This window comes from Protopterus annectens, chromosome 12.part0 (assembly GCF_019279795.1).
Source record: "Protopterus annectens isolate FY-2018-M chromosome 12.part0, PAN1.0, whole genome shotgun sequence".
NCBI lineage: Eukaryota > Metazoa > Chordata > Ceratodontiformes > Protopteridae > Protopterus > Protopterus annectens.
The window spans coordinates 558,443,218-558,461,463 of NC_056746.1; the positions used below are offsets into that span (position 1 = coordinate 558,443,218).

Below are 18,246 nucleotides of genomic sequence, written 5' to 3' on the forward strand. Positions count from 1 at the left end.
TTCAGTCAGGACATGAGTCCAGTTCCCAATGGTACTAATTAAAAAATCTAAAAGACTTGACATTCAACTAATAAGTACTTACAATTACAAAAATTACACAAACAAAAAAAAATACACCTTGCTTCATCTAACCAATCTATTACTGAGGCAATCCAACTTTCCCTTTTTTGGCTAACCTGCAAACGGTCTCCCAGCCAATCAAAATACTTGAAAGGTTTGCTGCAGCTTAACCCTCAAAGCTGACACACACACACACATACAGACACACACTTCCTGCTTTATATGATCCACTACTTGTTTCACCTAATTGCCTATAAGAGGGATTTACTTCTTTCATATTCTTGTGAGAGCCTTCTTGGCTGCCAACATGAGGATCCATAATAATTCTCAGGGTCTACTTTCACACATTTCTTTAGCACAAATTTTCCAAAAATAAGACTCAGAAGTAATGCTAGTAGTAGTTTCTCCACTAACTGTAACCAATTCTTTAATCTTCAATATCCTTGCAAAAATTAGCTCTTCTCTCACATGCACAAAAATTATACACCCAGTTTTCCATATGCATCATGCTGCAAAGCCAACACTGGAAAAAGTTATGTGGGTTCATTTTATGCAATCTAATAGGAGTGTAAAAACAACTGTGCAGACACTTCCACACAATTTTAAATTTCCTTAATTTCAATGCTTTACCAGAAAACAGATATACCCCCCTTTTCACTCCCCCATCTATTTCTTCATCTAAAACATTTGTCCCCTCGTATTTAAGTCTATTCCATACTCTAACCCTGAATATTGCACCAGGTTACTAAACTGGAAATCTCCTTTCTTTTTGAATTCCCAGTACAAGACTGAACACACATGAAAGCAAACAAGTCCATTCATCATTTTTTTAAATATTCAGTACTTTTAACATGATTCCCTATGGAGTAATCTTAATTTGCTCTAACTGGGGAATTAAATTTTTCTACCACTTCCTCAGATATCATAAACCTACCACTCACTAATATTTGGTCCTAGTAACTAAAATCTGTATGCCATTTTTTAAAATATGCACTCAGGGTACCCTGTCCAGAATCTTTCCATTTTCTGCCTCTATTCCTTCAAATCTTTATTTGAAAATATTTTATTGCTCTCCATGTTGACAAGTGTATTAAAAGGAGGCCCACTTTATCTGCAGAATGTTCCTACACTACCACAATTATGTCCTTAACTCCTAAGTAGCACTATTTCATCCTTAACACTTCTTTCCATACGCATATGCTCTTTTGTCTTGCCCTTAATCCATTAAGATGCTGAGTGAACAGATTAAGCCATGGTTACAATTTGGCCATCAGAAAACAGCCTTGTTTAAAGATTTCTCATTAACTTTTTGTGATGACTTCAAACCATAGCTTTTATCAGATGAGCAGAAGGTACAATTGGAAGTTGTTAAAACTTTACTAAATGATATGTCACTTGGTCTTGGTAAATGTGCAAAAGCAGTGTTTAAAGCAGAAAAGTTGCAGCATCAAGAAAATATCAGTCTGGGACAGGAATGTGATATAAAGGAAACTGAGCAGGAGGGACTGTGTAAGTATCAAGGAAATGAATGAAGACCAGCAAAACATTAACAATGCAAATAAAACTCAGAAAGGAATTCTTCGGAAGACTAAAAAAATCGGTGACCTAACCTTTCGCATTAGTGGGATTTCGCGGTTTATTGTTTGATGTTGCCGTATTCGCTGGAAACGGCATTCGGCTTAATGTTATCAGGCAAAGGTTGAAGTCTGAGCCAAGATTATCTCCTGAAAACTGACCCAGATTAAGCCTCTCTAGCTGACGCCTCCATGACATCATAACTACACTTTATAGTATGCCGTGTAACCTGAGCAGAAGAGTTAAGGATGAAGGAGAGCTTAGCCTTAGTGTTAAGAGTCAGGGAGCTCAGAAAGTAGCTTACTAGCATCCGAGAGGAGAGCCAAGGAATATTTGGCCATATGGGTCTGGTAATTTATGGCTCTGAATGTCAAAGTAGCTGATGTATAAACTTTCTTACCTAGCCACTGCATAACTTTACTCTCCTTGTCCCAAGGGAGCAGGGAAGTGGAAGGCAGCATCCTAGAGGTCTTGTCTGCAGATACTAAAATGGTTGCAGGGTCTGCAGAGGGACATTTGGACAGAAATTTGGAATCTTCTGGCACTTCATAAAACCTGTCTGGCCATTTGGGGGCAGGAGATTAAAAGTCAGGATACTTAGAAGCAACAATGAAAGCATCCAGGAAGGCTAGCAGAACAGGGGGTATGGCAGATGGAGAAGGGGAGTCCATCTGCAACAGGTCATAATACCTTTTTGGGATGTCTGGCACCTGAGAACAATCTCACTTGAAAAACTCTCTCATTTTAACTATGGTTTCCTCCAGGAGAATCAGTTCCATTTGATTCTTCAAGCATATCCCAAACGAGAAGAAATTTGATTTGAATAAGCTAAAGAAAGCTCTCAGAAGTCATCTTTTCTGGTGTAGAGGGAGGAAAGGCAGGAGAAGAGAGCGAGAGAAAGAGAGCTGAAGATGGTCTCAGGGCCATAAAGGCACTGAACAGCCCTTGGGTAAAAGTCTGCCAATCCGCCGGTTGTTCCTGTGGGGCAGGGGATGCATGTTTAGTTTTAAGTTTTTTCTTTTGAGGAACATTTATTCGATGGAAAGTGGATGGGCCCGACATCAGCCTACACTCAACAATACTGGTAGGGCCACACAGGCCTTCAGTCACAATGAGCCAAGGTTCCCCCCAACGCCCAGGATGGACGCTTAAATATCCCTAGAGGACGTGCTGGTAGGGTCCCTCACAGCCTCCACACCAGTACCCATTGAAGGAGTGCCTACAGACTCTGGAATGATTTCCAGGCCAACATCGGCCTAGGGAGAGATGTCTGGAACTGAGGGAGCAGTAGGTAAATCCGGCCTAGATTTCTTGACTTTCTTAGTTAGTGGCTCACTTGAAGGGCCCGACGGACCTTCCATATCACATGCAAGACATTTAAGGTGCTGGTTTTCTAGGTTTAAACTCAAACAAGCTAACCAGCTATGCAGGGTCTTAGGAACAAAGGCCTTGCAAATTAGAGCAAGTAGTATGGCTGTGGTCAGGGCCCAGGCAAAACAGACAAAGGTCATGAGAGTCCTTATGTGGAATCTGCCTTCCACACTGACACTTGCCCTTCCTAGCTGACATGTAACCTCAAAAAAGCACAGTAGCAAAAAGGTAAAAATGAAACCACCCCAATGGGGCACTTATCTGAACATGATTTCCAACTTGTCTGACAAGCGACGACCGGAGAAGAAGATCTGACTGGCGGCAGAAAAGTTCTGATGATCTGCTTCATACCTGACGTCATTTTACTACTGACACAGGAACTGTGCTGTGTGTGACATCGCACATAACCTTACAGTAGCATTAGACTTTTGTTTACTGGCTTGATGTATGAGTCAGCCAGCGGTGGAATCCCTCATGTTATGAATACTGTAACATATGAACAGAAGGACATCTTACAACTGTGGTTTAACACAGTAAAAAGTGTGTATCATTTCACTTCCCAAGGGACTTTCCCATCTTTATGGAAAAAAAAAAACACTTCCACCTCCTCTTTCCAGGACTATGGTACCTTGTTTAGTGAGTAATATTACATTCATCATCTTTATCTAAATTTGCACAAGTTTTTCACTGCTTATCCTCCAGTCCTCAATAGGCATTTCACCTCCGCACAACATTTCATTCTTCTGTTGTATTACTTCCTTCAGTTCCATTTCATTCATCTCCTGCAAAAGTACCTTCTCCAACTGTTTATCTTTGGTAGAGGCAATTGTGGGAGAAATTCATCGCTCCTGCTTTGCGTCTCCATATCTTTGAGACCTTTTTCACATATTTCGGAATGACTGCCAAAAATCTACAGATTCTTCCCAGATTCCTCTCTTGCTACTGTCCCCCCCGCCCACCCACAGAATTGATAGTACTGTTCCTTCCACCTATTGTTGCCTCAATCTAGCAGCGAGGAACCTCATTGCTTTGGGAAAACTGTACGAGTACATTTCTCTGACTGCTATACTCTCTACCAGTATGCTATCATCATCCCTTCTCTGCTCTACCTCCCCTGTTCTCAGACTCCCTAGGTCTTCCAGGGATAATATATACCTGACACTCTGAAGCTTTTTACTAATACTACACCTCCACAAGCTGTTCAAAACTGTCCTGTCTTCTTCTGTTTCTAATCTTTTGTATTACATCCTGTCTAAATTTGTCATATCCTCCCAACCCTGAAGAATCACTTCCCTTATGTCTTGCAGCATCTTATTTAGCTACTCTGCCACACATTCCTTAAACTGTTGATTCTGTGACATGAAATCAGGGAAACTCCAATGTCATCCTCTCACAGGTAACTTCCAAAACAGCAAAACTAATAACAGGTAGGTGTGATCAGAGTCTAATATGGGGCCTACAACCCTGTCTTTCAAACAGACCCTACATCCCTGTGCAATAACAATCTTGTCATTCTACCTGATTTCTGGACTCCTATTACCATCAGCCATGTATCCACCAGCCCCCACTGAACTTGAACTATAGCAATCCTACACTCTGTTTCTTTGCCTTCAAAATTTTTCCATTCATTCTGGCTTTCTTGTCATTAAAAACATATTTCAAGTCCCCTGCTAAAATCAACAACACCATCCCTAAAACTATTAATTCTTATTATCAAGTCCATTACCCTACCAAATTTCATTTATGGTGGTACAAATATGAAAGCAAAAGTTAGATGGCATCTCTTATATTGTCCCTTCCATACAACCAGGTAACCGGTCTCATTCTGCAGTAGTACCCCCTTCCTCATATGGGACAGATTTGCTAAACAACAAGACTACTTTTCTATGCCTAGCTCCTTGATGTACGGGATCCTCCAACCAAACAAAAACCAAGCCTACTTAATTTAAAATGTTCTTGCTCTAAGAGATACATCTCCTACACTGCTACCACTCCTGATCCTAGTAATTTTTCAACATTTAACTCTATCCCACTTTACTGAGTTAGTCAATACCTTTATGTTATACGAGAAAACTTAAAAATCTGTCATTCTCCAACAATGCTTCTCCTCATTCTCAGACTAGTCCAATCCCCACTATTATCTACACCCTGTGCAATTCCCACATCTTCTACAAACCATCTTCTTCAAACAAATTTCCAATGTAAAAACTAGTCCTTGTCTCACTGCAACTGCTGTATATAAACCCTACTGCCAGTAAATTGCCTCTTCACCTTAATCACAGATACAATTTGCAACCCAAGAAAAAAAACAAAAACTTTGTAGCTAACAGTTCATTCTTTAACCAAGTACAACAACCCCCCCCCCTCCTGCCAAAAAAATATATTTAAAGTTGTAAACTTCAAAGTACGGGCCACTGGTCTTAACAAAATACAGATCAACTGTCCCTCTTTCACCTACTCTGAGTGTTAGCACCATCTCCTGTGAGAGACTACTACTTCCCCTCTGCTTCCCTTGCTTCCCAGCATCTCAGCAACAAAGCTGAAGTCTGCAAAATCACTGTCACCTTTCATAAAATTTCTCAACTCAGACAAGTTACTTAACATCTTTCAAACTCTCTACAGCCTTCCAAGTTGCAGCTTACATGGCAATATTTCCTACAGGCCTACCTCACAACAACCAATTGCTAAAAGAGTTACCAACAACTGTCCCATTAGCTCTTTACTGCTCCTGACTTACTTCTAAAATAAATGTCTTGTATGCTGTTCCTAGCAAGGATTTGTGCTACAGCAACCACCAATCACTTACTTTTCCAAGAAGGGTTTTTCACATTTGCATCTGTCTGTTATACCTCACTTCCTAATGCACAACGCTAAGTGAGGAATCCAACAAGGAGATCCATCCACAAACCCCTTTTTCTAATTTTTGCTCACAGGGGGTCAAGTGTGTCACTTCAACAGTGAAAATCATCTAGAACCAAGGTTTATATAACCAGGTGGCTAACCCTGCCATGGTTGCTCTTCCATACCACACATTTGCGCGTACACACACACCCCCCACCCACCCCTATGGCCAGTTTAGAATGTCCAATCCAGCTACTTTGGAATGTGGGAGGAAATCAAAGCACCACAAGAAAACCCACACCAACACAGGGAGGACATGCAGACTCCACACAGAAGGCAACCTCGCCCACTGTGCCATCCTCCTTACTTACTGATCATACTCTTTTACAAAAAAACCCTACTCCCAGACCATTTTAAAAATACCAACTTGGGAAATCCCTTCCTAAATTAGTATCACATTTTTTTTTTTATTTTATTTTGAATTAATTTACTGGGGAAGAGTACTGACCTTACTGCAGTTGTTTCCTAGTTGCTATGCTGAACTAATTTGTTTCTACATCCAAGCACTGTATCAACCCCTGGAGTTGTTGCACTTAATTCAAACTTAACAGGTATAGCTTGAATGGAAACAACCCAACAAGTTAACTCCTTCTGTGCCAAAGTTGAAGTAGAGTCTCTGCCCCTCACATCCAATCCTCCGTCTCCTGCAGCTTGCTGTTACTGATCAGGTCCACCTTCTCTCTCAGTACCTTATGTCTTTTAAGCAGAGTAAATAAATCCTGTTGATGGGCATTCTTAAGCTTAGGGGCTTGCTGCTTCTCTGTTGATCGCCTTTCCCTTTGGCCAAGCTTACTTTTGATATGTGTCCAATTCTCCCTTCTAGTACAAGCATCACCTCCTCCAGGGTCTTGAAGAACTTAATTTCCTCCATAAAATGGATCCTGACGTTGTCGGGTAAATCAATTTAAAGCGATATCTCTTTCCTGAATTGGGATGTAAGCAGCCCTTCTCCTAGTCACTGTAAAGTAACCCCTGATTGATGTAAATCCTCAAATCCCCACTAAGAATGTACCCCCGGCTTCCAAACAAGACCTTTCCCTTTAGCCAACAGGTGTCAAATCTCACACTGATCAGACATGGGGCCCAAGAGGACAGCCTGGACAGATTCATACCACTCTGTACATGTTCAGTTTGAATCTCTCCCACCAGTATTTGTGTCCACTAAACCAAGCACTAAGCCATATACCCTCACAATTCTCCTCCAACTTTTCAGGTACTCTGGTTAACTGGATGTTTTTCCTCAAAGCCCTATCTTGATCGAGTACCAAATCCTACAAGTCCAAGTCTGATTTGGAAGATTCATCTCTTGCCCAGAGCTTCTAGCTCTCAATTTAAATCCTGTACAACATTGGAATGATCTTTTACTGCCTCTGAACCTCCAGAAGTGCTTCATTTCATCTTTGATATGTTCTTCGGTTCTCTCATTCACCTTTTTAATCTCTAAAAATTCATAAAAGTGTAATATCCTGCTCCATCTCAAAATCTCTCGCCCCCCCACTGTAGTGGTATCACTTATAGGAGATGTCCCTTTCCTTCTGGCCTTTTCTAGACTTTCTTTGACATTCACCACCACTGCACTTCCTAACACTGCACAAATTCAGTATATTGGACTTAACGGGACAAATGATGACACTTTTAGCATGACAGTAAGTGGTAAGATATCTCAAACTCTTGATGAATGGTACTGCAGAATGGATCCCTTTAAGAAACTTATCTCTGCTACTGAAGGTACGGGGCCTTCAGAGACAAATCCATCCATCCACAACTCCTTTTCCCATTTTCCACATGGGGTCTGGGTGTCACTTCAACAAAGACAATCACCAGGTGGTTAGCCTTGCTACAGTTCTCCTTCTATACCACTCACACATATGCACACACGCGCACTCACACTAAATTGGCCATAGGTGTGAAATAGGTGTGAATGCGCATGTGCACGCACACACCTATGGCCAATTTAGTATGTCCAGTCCACCAAATGCATCTGTGGAGTGTGAGAGGAATAGGAACACCCAGAGAAAAATGACACAAACAGAGGAAGGACCTGAAGACTCCACACAGTAGGTACCTCAGCCAAGAATTGAACTGGAGAACACCTTGCTGTGAGGTGACAGCACGATCTGCTAAGCCACTGCGCCGCCCAACTTCAGAGAGATCTGCACTGTGGTTTTATCTGTAAATTGTTATAAAATACCAGCATTATAAAGGATGCAAACATTTTTTAACTACTTGAAAGCAATATATATGCTCAGCAAGCTTCAAGATTTATTTCTAAGTTGGCTGGTAAAAGTTGATGAGAAGATGTCAGTGCATCACATATGCAGACTGCTTTATCATTTTTAGGTGTGGGAGCTCTAATAAGGTTTATTCAGATAGGAAGGAGCAGTAACTTACTGAAAATCTCAACATGTCTGTGAAAGTTAGTGGAGATTTATTTACAGATGGCCACTTACCAAAAGTTAAATGGAGTAACATTCAATTCTGTGGTAAGAGAAAGCAGATGAGCCAAATAATAAGCATATCCTACAGAGTTCGTCTGAAGATCTGGTATTGCATGGACGTGACTAGGGTACAACAATGCAACCAAGAGTGTCACTGAAGAGTAAGACATTTCGTTACCTATGCCTTCCTTTAAATTAAATAAAATTAGTCAGCCAATGGCAAGAATAACATGTCTGAAGCAAACTAGACAGTGACCACGTGGGCCAGTAGCAGGAAGAAAGATTGTGGAATTACTCTGCAAGTGCAGCAGTGACTACTGCACTGTGCATGCACAGCATTAGCAATCAGTACTGTGGTATCAGTAAAGTATGGTCAACATCTCTAGGCTAATAACAGGTACATCCTGGGTATGTGCATGGCAACATCAAAGAAATTAGTCAGAATATCTCCTTCAGTCAGTGGACAACATTCATGTACGCAGATGCATGCTAAATGCATCAGCAAAGCTGGTTAGAGCTACACCAACACGTTAAAGTAAACAATGCAATTTAGGACAGTGATCACCAAATCATCAGTAAGATATGCAATATGTTCTGCTGGTACCAGATTTAGATATCCTTGTCCTACCTGACTTGCATGCATCGAAAACAGAAGCTTCATCTAACGTCAGCAAACACATCCAACACTTAACACAAAGGCATAATGAATTACTTCTTTTTAGCAATCCTGATTGTAACCACTATGTGCTGTAACCATACCTCTCAACCTCTTATTGTAAGAGTTCTGGACAAAGCCAAAAAATATAACTGGGACAAAAGCCCAAAATCAAGATAAGATTTTAAATATTGCTCTTATAAACTTAGAAGGCTGCTAGAGTAACAAGTACTGTATTAGCAAGCACTTCCTGAATAATATGAAGTGCTGAAACTCAAATGTCTGTCACTTAGGGGTGTCAATCATCAATTATTAGCCAGAAAACCACAGATTTTATGAGGAACAGACAAAACACGAGGCACAAATTTGCATATACTGTAAAATTCTGAACAATTAAGAGGTATGGCTGTAACTAAGCCAGTCCATCTGAATAATGCAGACTGCTCTTACCTGAAGCAAAGGGGTATGGACGTGTGACACAATGTGTGGGAGCCTCCGCCATTCACGAATAGCCAGATTGCTGGCAATCTCCATTAGACGCTCAATAAAGTTAAGCTGCTGCTCTTCAGGATGGCAAATTGCCAGGTATCCACGGTACATATTCACTTTCCAGGCCATTTCTTTGGGGCAACTCAGTTCCACCTAATTGTACAATGCATAACACTATTAAGGACAGTACAGCGGTTCCACTACAGGCAACACCATTTTAAATGCCACATTTTTTCAAGCAATAAAAAGAAAATTAAGTTAGCCCTGCAGTTCCAAAGATTCCTTCAAGAATTTGGTCTTACTACAACAAGCTGTGGTAGTTAACTCAAGAAAGACATCTCAAACACACACAGTATATGTAAAATAGGAAATGAGATATGGAAAGTGGATATTCAAAAACAGTAAAATCAATCATTCTTTCATTAGAGGTAAAAGACAAATTTACAACTTTAGCTGACACATAAGCAAAATTACTTCGGTACAAAAAAAAATGTGTAGATGTGTTTGGGGATTATACTGTAATAAAAGATGTCTCAAATGTATGTACTCAGTATAGAACAGTAACAAGAAAAGTCACTCCAAAAGACACAGCCATATAGAAGCAATGAGATCAGATGTAAAGATAAAGTGATCATTATAAAGGCATCTATAACAAAACAGTTTTGCTAGGACAACCAAATACCAAATCACATTAACAGGATAAAGCCAGAGGTAGATATCACACTTCCGGTAAGATATCCATAGGAAGCATGAGGGTTACTCTCCTTTCAAGGATATAAGGTGGAAGCCTGACTGTAAGACAAACAATAACCTTTTGCTGTTCTTTTTATCTTGGAAGTAATATAATCAAATGTTATTAAAGAATGCTCTTATATACTATCACGGAAGCCTAAGCTAGGCATATCTAATCCCCAAACAGAACACCTAGTGCATTTTAGCAAGAAAAACTAAATCCACATATCTAATCCACAGAAAGTAGTCATCTAATGCAAAAAAAAGTAAACACACACAGACAGACACTGGTCTAATGCCAACTTCATACATTCTCATTTCACAGGGAAAAGGAAGGCAACCAATCTCGCAGCAGCAATGTTTTTTCTTTCTGAAAGTCTACAACTATATTGACTATCCACAAGTAAATGCATTAAGTATGACATAAGACTCACTGCTACAGCATATTAACTAAATGATTACAACAGTATCCCCAACTCTGTGGCATAGATGGGTACAGCCCTGAAAATGACACAGACGACCAGAGTTTAGATAGTGGCTTGGGTGCTGGAAAAGCTGAGCAGGACAGGTAAATGCTAGTCCTGGTCAGGACAAGCTACTCCTGTGCAAGTACAGGTTTACATGTTAGCACTGGCCAAAGGACTGGGAGATGTGGCCATGGACATCCCAAGCCAGTGACGGTAGTCTCATGCACGTGGATGTGGGAGCGTATACACATACAGTGGAACACAGGATGCCTCCTGCAGTTATGCACAGGCACAATCAGCCAAAAGGGGGCAGAATTAGGCCAATACATGTACAGTGAGGACACAAACACTGCCACTGTTGCCTATATGACACCACTTCCTAGACAAATCATGTATTCACCAGGAATCCCAAGGCAAGAGAATGAATGAGCTGGACTCTTACAGGTTGACTGCTGATGCCCAGCATGCCCATTGGGAAAAAGCACCTATTAAAAAAAAAAAAAAAAAAAAGACTCAAAGGGACTTCATCCATGGAGGCAACCAAAGGTAGGCTGCCTCTCATAAGTCTCTGGTTAGGGTTACCATTAGCCAGTCAACCAGATACGGAGATACGAGAGCACTGGGAAACCCTTTCACTGCAGGTGTTTGGCTATTTTGACCAACACTTGGTGAAGACTCTGGGCACTAAGGAAAGAAATAATTAGCAACACACTGTTATGCCCACCTACAGCAAAAAAAGTAGTCAATGAGGGCCCAGGCACTAATGTGCCAAAAGGCATCCATCCTACTCAGTGACATCATTCTAGTCACCTTTCTGAAGCAATAGCATGATTTCCTGCAGGATGACCACCTACAATTGTATACACTGATTAAAATCTCTATGGAACAGAATGGGAAGGAACCTGTCTACCCCCTTCAGCAAGGAGCAAATCTCCCTTCTTCTAATGTATGGACAACCTCCTTCATTATATTTAGCAATGCAGTCTGGGCCTCTCCAAACAGCTCCAATGAAACACATTTGTCTGCCAGTAAAACCATTTCTGAGGAGGACCTACAAAGCTCCAGAATATTGCTGAAGGTGACCACTTCTAGAAACTACCAGTCCTTTGTAATGGTTCTCCAAATCAGGACAGACATGGAGAACTTAAACCTAATAGCAGTGCCAGACTGCGGCAAGGACATCAGCAGGACTGCCGGTGGAATTGTCAACCTAACAGCATTCACCGGCACTAAAAGGCATGATTGGACCACATGACACTAGAAGGCCTTTCTCAGATGCTGAGGAGGCCTCTTCCTTGACTGAGAATTGCTCCTTCCTCAACAAACTCACATGGAACTGGGGCAGGTGGGATAAGTAGCTGATTATACTGAGCTCTAACATATCACACTCTGTTCAAAGCACTCCAATATTTGCTAGGTAAAGTGTTATCCAAATTCTGTTGTCTTTAAGGCTTATGTTGGACTGATGAAACACAGAGAAGTCAGCACCAGAGTACCCAGTAAGTTGATCCACCCTCTTAGGTGACAGCATTTAAAGGGCATCAGCTTTTTTCAATGTTAATGAAAAAGTGCCACTGTGGAGGAACATCTTTCTTCACCAGGCCTATCATCTACATATTTAGTTTTCCCTTGTTAATCAGGGGAGAGCACTGATCGTCATGGACCTTCTTCAAACTCAGCCTCAAAGCACTGTCTGGTTAAGTGACTTGCTAAGAGTCATACGGCAGGCAAAATGTTGGCTGAGGGAACTGAACTGTGGAATACAGGAAGCAGCTCATCTCATTAACAGTCACAGCCTTTAATTACCTGTCTCAGCCAAGTAAATAATACACACACACACACACACACACACATATATATATATATATATATATATATATACACACACACACACACACACACACACATACATATATATATTTATACACATATATATATATATATATACACACACACACACACATATATATATATATATATATATATATATATATATACACATACACACACACATTTATATATACATACACACACACATATACACACACGCAATAGATTAAAACAAGAAGTTATGTACTCACCATAACGTTCGATGTATGTAGTCCATCTCGCCTCACATTCTTACTCACAGGTTCGGAGCTGAATATCGGCTCCGACTCGGCCAATTTTTTTACTAGCTTGAAGTCTCTCATTGGCTGGGCCAAGCAGGTATCCCATGCTGCCCTGCTCCATAACCCCAGATCTAGTTTGCTGCAAAACCACAAACACACCCCATGCACAACGACAAAAACTACAATGTAAACTACCACGGAGGTAAGAAAAACCCAACTATTATTGAAGGGTACTCTAGTACCAATCCTAACCTCCAGATCCTCCAGGAAGGGGGCAGGTGGGAGGGTAAGCAAGAATGTGAGGCGAGATGGACTACATACATCGAACGTTATGGTGAATACATAACTTCTTGATGTTATGTAGTCCAATCTCGCCTACATTCTTACTCACGGGACAGTGTCCCCAGCACCTCTATCCTGGGAGGCTCAAAGGAAGACACTCCTGAGGACTGTGGAACCAAAGGAAGCCCGACCCCTAGAGGCCACGTCCAGTTTGTAATGAGTAACAAAGGTATGGGGGAAGTCCACATGGCTACAGCACAAATATCATCCAAGGATAGTCTGGCATGGTATGCTATAGACGCAGAAACAGCCCTAGTAGATTGAGCCTTGACGGGGAACGGTAGAGTTTTTCCTGCTGAAGAATAAATAAAGGAAATACAATTAGCAATCCATCTGGAAATGGTAACCTTGGAAATAGAGGATCCCGCTCTATTTTCTGAAAAGGAAACAAACAATTGGTCAGACTTTTGTAGATGTTTGGTCCTGTGTAGATAGAATCGCAATTGTTTGTGCACATCCAGTTGATGAAATCTAAACTCTGCCTTGTTTGAAAATTGAGGGAAGAACACTGGGAGCTCAATAGACTGGTTGAGATTAATAGTGGATGTAACTTTAGGGAGAAAGGATGGGTTAGGTCGAAGAGAGACTCTGTCCTTATGAAAAATTAAATACGGGGGTTTAATGGAGAGGGCTTGAATCTCCGACACTCTTCTGGCTGATGTAATGGCTATCAGGAAAGCCGTTTTCCAAGACAAAAACTTTAACTCGCAGGTGGCAGCCGGTTCGAAAGGTGGGGAGGTAAGGGCTTGCAAAACCAGGTTTAAATCCCAAGGCATAATAGGTTCAGAAATAGGAGGCCGGAGTAATAAGGTGCCCTTTAAAAAGGCCTTACAGAGTTTGTGAGCCATAAGGGAAGGCTCATAGGAGGTATGAAAGCTAGAAATAGCTGCCAACTGGACTTTAATAGTGGCAGGAGCAGAACCCTGCTGAAAGGGCATGGACAAGAACTCCAAAACTGCAGGAATTGGGGCTGTGTAGGGGTCGATTCCTTGAGCATAAGCCCAAATAGAAAACCTCTTCCATTTGCTGGAATAAATCTTCCTAGTCGAAGACTTATGAGGGGACGATAAAATGTGTACTACCTCAGGTGAAAAATGATGAAGCCTGACTAGCGACGGAAGTGGAGTAGCCAGGCTGTCAACCTGAGGGTCCGCAGAGAGGGGTGGAACTGTCCCGACATGTGTGTCAGTAGGTCTGGTACTGGGTCCAGAATCCAAGGAGTGTCCACCACGAATGGATGGAGAAAGGAGAACCAGACTTGGCGAGGCCAGTGTGGAGCAATTAGAATCATCTTGCTTCCCAAGGATAGGGCTTTCTGAATCACTCTTGGCAACAGAGGAAACGGAGGGAAAGCATAGAGCAGACCGGAGGGCCAATCGTAGACTAGGGCGTCCCTGGGTGATTCCCTCTGTGGGGGGATCAGGGTGAGGTAATTGCTGCATTTGGCATTGAGGGGATTGGCAAAAAGGTCGCAGCAAGGCTGACCCCACCTGTTGAATATCTGTTCCGCAACCCGAGGGTTCAGGGACCACATGTAAGGCATGAGAATAGCTCTGCTCAGCCTGTCTGCTATCACATTGGCCTTCCCTAGAATGTGCGCTGCCACTAGGAACTGTTGGGAAGATACTGCCCACTGCCACACTCGCATGACCTCTCTGCACAGGGGGTAAGATCTGATTCCTCCCGGTTTGTTTAGGTACCATACCACGGACATGTTGTCCCAATGTATCGCGATCGGCCCAAGAGGGAGAAAGCTCTGAAGTGCCCGCAACGCCAGAAGTATTGCTCTCATTTGTAGGACATTGATGTGCAGATGTACTTCGTGATCTCGCCACGTGCCTTGGACCGTCCTGCCAAGATAATGCCCACCCCATCTGGGAGGCGTCCGTGGTCACGGTGGCGACAGGTGACGGAGGAACAAACTGTTTCCCTTCGTCCAGATTGGTGGAGCATAGCCACCAACTGAGATCCTGTTTGCATCGGTCTGTGAGCAAGATCAGGTGAGAAAGGGGGAGTTGCTGAAAGGACCATTGGGCAAACAGAAGCCATTGAAGAAGCCTCATATGTAATCTGGCTAGAGGCACTAGCATAATGGTGCCTGCCATGGTGCACAAAAGCTGAAGAACCCATTTCGCTTGTACTTTCCTGAGGGGTAATAGTGTGCAAACCTGATTCTGTAATATTGTGATCCTTTGATGCGGCAAGAAGGCCCGCATTTGGATGGTGTCTAGCTCTGCGCCTATAAACGTGACACGCTGTGAGGGCAGCAAGGCAGACTTTTCCCAGTTCAACGTTATTCCAAGTCACTGACAGAGGGTAATGGTGGCGTCCCTGGCTTGGATGAGTAGATGCCTGGTGGGAGCGGTGAGGAGCCAGTCGTCCAGATAAGGAAACACCTGGAATCCTTGACGTCTCAGGTGAGCTGTCACCACCGCCAAACACTTGGTGAACACCCTGGGGGCTGTGGTGAGACCGCAGGGCACGAAACTGAAAATGGCTGGCTCCCAGCCGGAAGCGTAGGTGACTCCTGTATGCCCTGTCCATTTTGATATGATAGTAAGCATTCTTGAGGTCGATGGAGCACATCCATACTTCTTTTTCCAGCAACGGAAAAATGGACTGAAGGGTGACCATTCGGAACTTGGACTTTTGCATGTAGTGGTTTACTCGGCTGAGATCTAGAATGGGTCTCAGGTCCCCTGTTTTTTTCGGTACCAAAGAGAGAGTCTTGAGTAAGTCCCTAATCGATCTGGTCTGAGGGGACAGGTTGGATAACTCCTTTCTTTAGCAGCTTTGAAACCTCTAAGGCTGCGTGATCCCTTTGACTGGGTGGAACGTCTGGGATTTTTCTGACTGGAGGAGGGTCTGACGAAAGGGATCTGGCATAACCTCTGGAAACTATTTGTAACACCCATCGATCCTGGGTGATGCTTTCCCAGGCTTCCGCGTATAACGATATGCGGCCCCCGACTGGCTGCGGAGAAGCACAGTCGGGCAACACATTAGGAACGATGGTAGGAAGAACCGCGAATGGAATCACGGTCTCCCGAGTTGCGGGGGCCTACTCTACCTCTAGGGCGGTGTCTTCCTGAATAACCTCCCCCACCTCTGCCTCTGGAGGGGGAATCACCTTGTGCGGCAGGGAAAAACTTCTGTGACTTCTTGAACCACATCTTACCACCTCTCTGAGCCTTGGGGTAAGGCCTAGAGGGGAGGGAAAAACGGACCCCTACGGCAGACAGGGTCTTTCCCTGTTGCTCACATCTGGTGAGGGTGTCTTTCACTTTGGTCCCAAAGAGAGAGGACCCATCAAAAGGAGCGTCAGTGAAGGAAGACTTGAAGGCCTCTGCGAAATGACACAGGCGCAACCAGGCTTACCTCTTGAGGGCTACTCCTGAGCTGGCTGCCCTACCCGCCCCCCCGGCTGCATACGATATGAGCCCCATGGACGAGTTGACAACAGAATTTAGGGTAGACACCTGAGCGTTAACTGTGGGCGCCAACGCCTCAGAAACATTACCCGCTAGAGTATCTCCTAACTCCTTGAGGAGATCTCTCTGGAGCCAAGTGAAATGGCAAAGGTAGTTCAGTGACCGTAAGGTGAAGGTCGCTGACGAAAGGGTACGCTTCCCGTACCTGTCCATAGTCCTAGACTCCTGGTTAGGAGGTTGGACGGAGGAAGAAGTCTTGGCTACTTCCTTTTGTGTGGCCGCCGCCACCACCATGGCATCTACAGAATCCCCTTTGGACAGAAATTCTTTCCCCGTAGGAGCAGAAAGGAACTTATTGGGCCTTCTGGGTACAGGTTCCACCATATCAGGATTCTCCCACACCCTCCGACAGATTAAATCCAACAGTTCGTCGAAGGGTGGAGACACCCAGGAGGCGGAGGGTTGAGCTCCAAAGGCCTTGAGGAATACCGACTCCTCCTCGGAGGGGGGTTTTGGAGGGCCAGTCGCCCCTCTGCCTCAAAATCTCCAGGATGTCGGAGAAAGAGACATCATCAGAGGACGACTTGGGGGACCCCTCCAACTCCTCGAGGTTGGTATCAGAAGTGAGAGACTCGTCCTGGGAGTCTATGTGCTTCCTCTTGCACGTCTTCTTTCTGGGGGCCACAGACTCTGAGGGACCCTCAGAAAGTTGGGGATCATTCATGGGGGTATCCCCAGACCTTTGGGCTCCGCCATCTACGGACAGGGGGGCGTCAGAGGCTTTTGCCATGGTGGAATGGGACAGAATGACCGATCCGGGTGATGTAACTGACGTTTTGGCCAGTGTGCTCTGCATGGCCTAGAAGGCCGGTCCTCCCAAATCTGAGGACCGACGGGCTACCGAGGCCATGATTGGAGTCAGGATCCCCCGAGCCGATGCAATGAGAGGGAGGCTCGGAACCGATGGGTGTCCTGAAACATCCCCCTCGGACCCGACCGAGGAAACACAAGTGCTGAAACCTGTGGAAGGAGCAGACAGGGTTGGAGCCGACGTCGGCACCGATAAACCTTTAAGGGGTATCGGAGCCGGCGCAAGAACATCACTCGGAGCACTCCGGCTCCGAAGACAAGGAAGCACACGGAGGAACCATCGACACAACCAACGGGACAGGCTCCGGAGCCGACTGGGTCGGAGCCGAAAATAATTTAGCCAACACCAGCGACTGGAGGAGCCTCTGCACCACCCTATCAACATCCAAATCAGAAAGCCTGGAGGATTTGGAGGACAGGGATGGAGAATGGGATCTCCTGTCAGGAGAAGCATTCCTAACACTGGGAAATCGGCTCCGAATTGGTTCCAGTAAAATAGGAGCCTAAGCCGATTCCAGTACCACAGATACCTCCTGCGGCCCCGAGGACATAGGAGCCGAGGAGGCAGAGTCAAGTTTCGAAAGTTTCTCCGGTGGCTCCAAAGAAACAGACGGAGCCGGAAATTTTTTCTTTGCCTTTGAAGCCTTAGGCTTGGCCTGAGAACCAAAGGCCGAGTCCAAAGACTCCTCAAACGAAGGTTCAAGAGACCCTTCAATATTAATTTTTCCTCTCCTGAAGCACCCTCGGACTGAAGGCATGACAGAAGCTGCAAGACTCTTGTAAATGAATTGCACCTAAGCAATA

At 43.9% G+C, this 18,246-nt stretch overlaps 1 protein-coding gene across 1 annotated transcript in view; it reads right to left on the minus strand.

Annotated features, from left to right (window-relative positions):
* Nucleotides 1-18,246, minus strand: part of LOC122816707 (transformation/transcription domain associated protein) — a gene marked incomplete in the record, with an annotated part of 2,794,447 nt that overhangs the window by 606,269 nt on the left and 2,169,932 nt on the right. Inside the window, 1 exon segment of the mRNA XM_044089697.1 lies at nucleotides 9,451-9,642. Coding sequence (XP_043945632.1) covers nucleotides 9,451-9,642 — 192 coding nt within the window.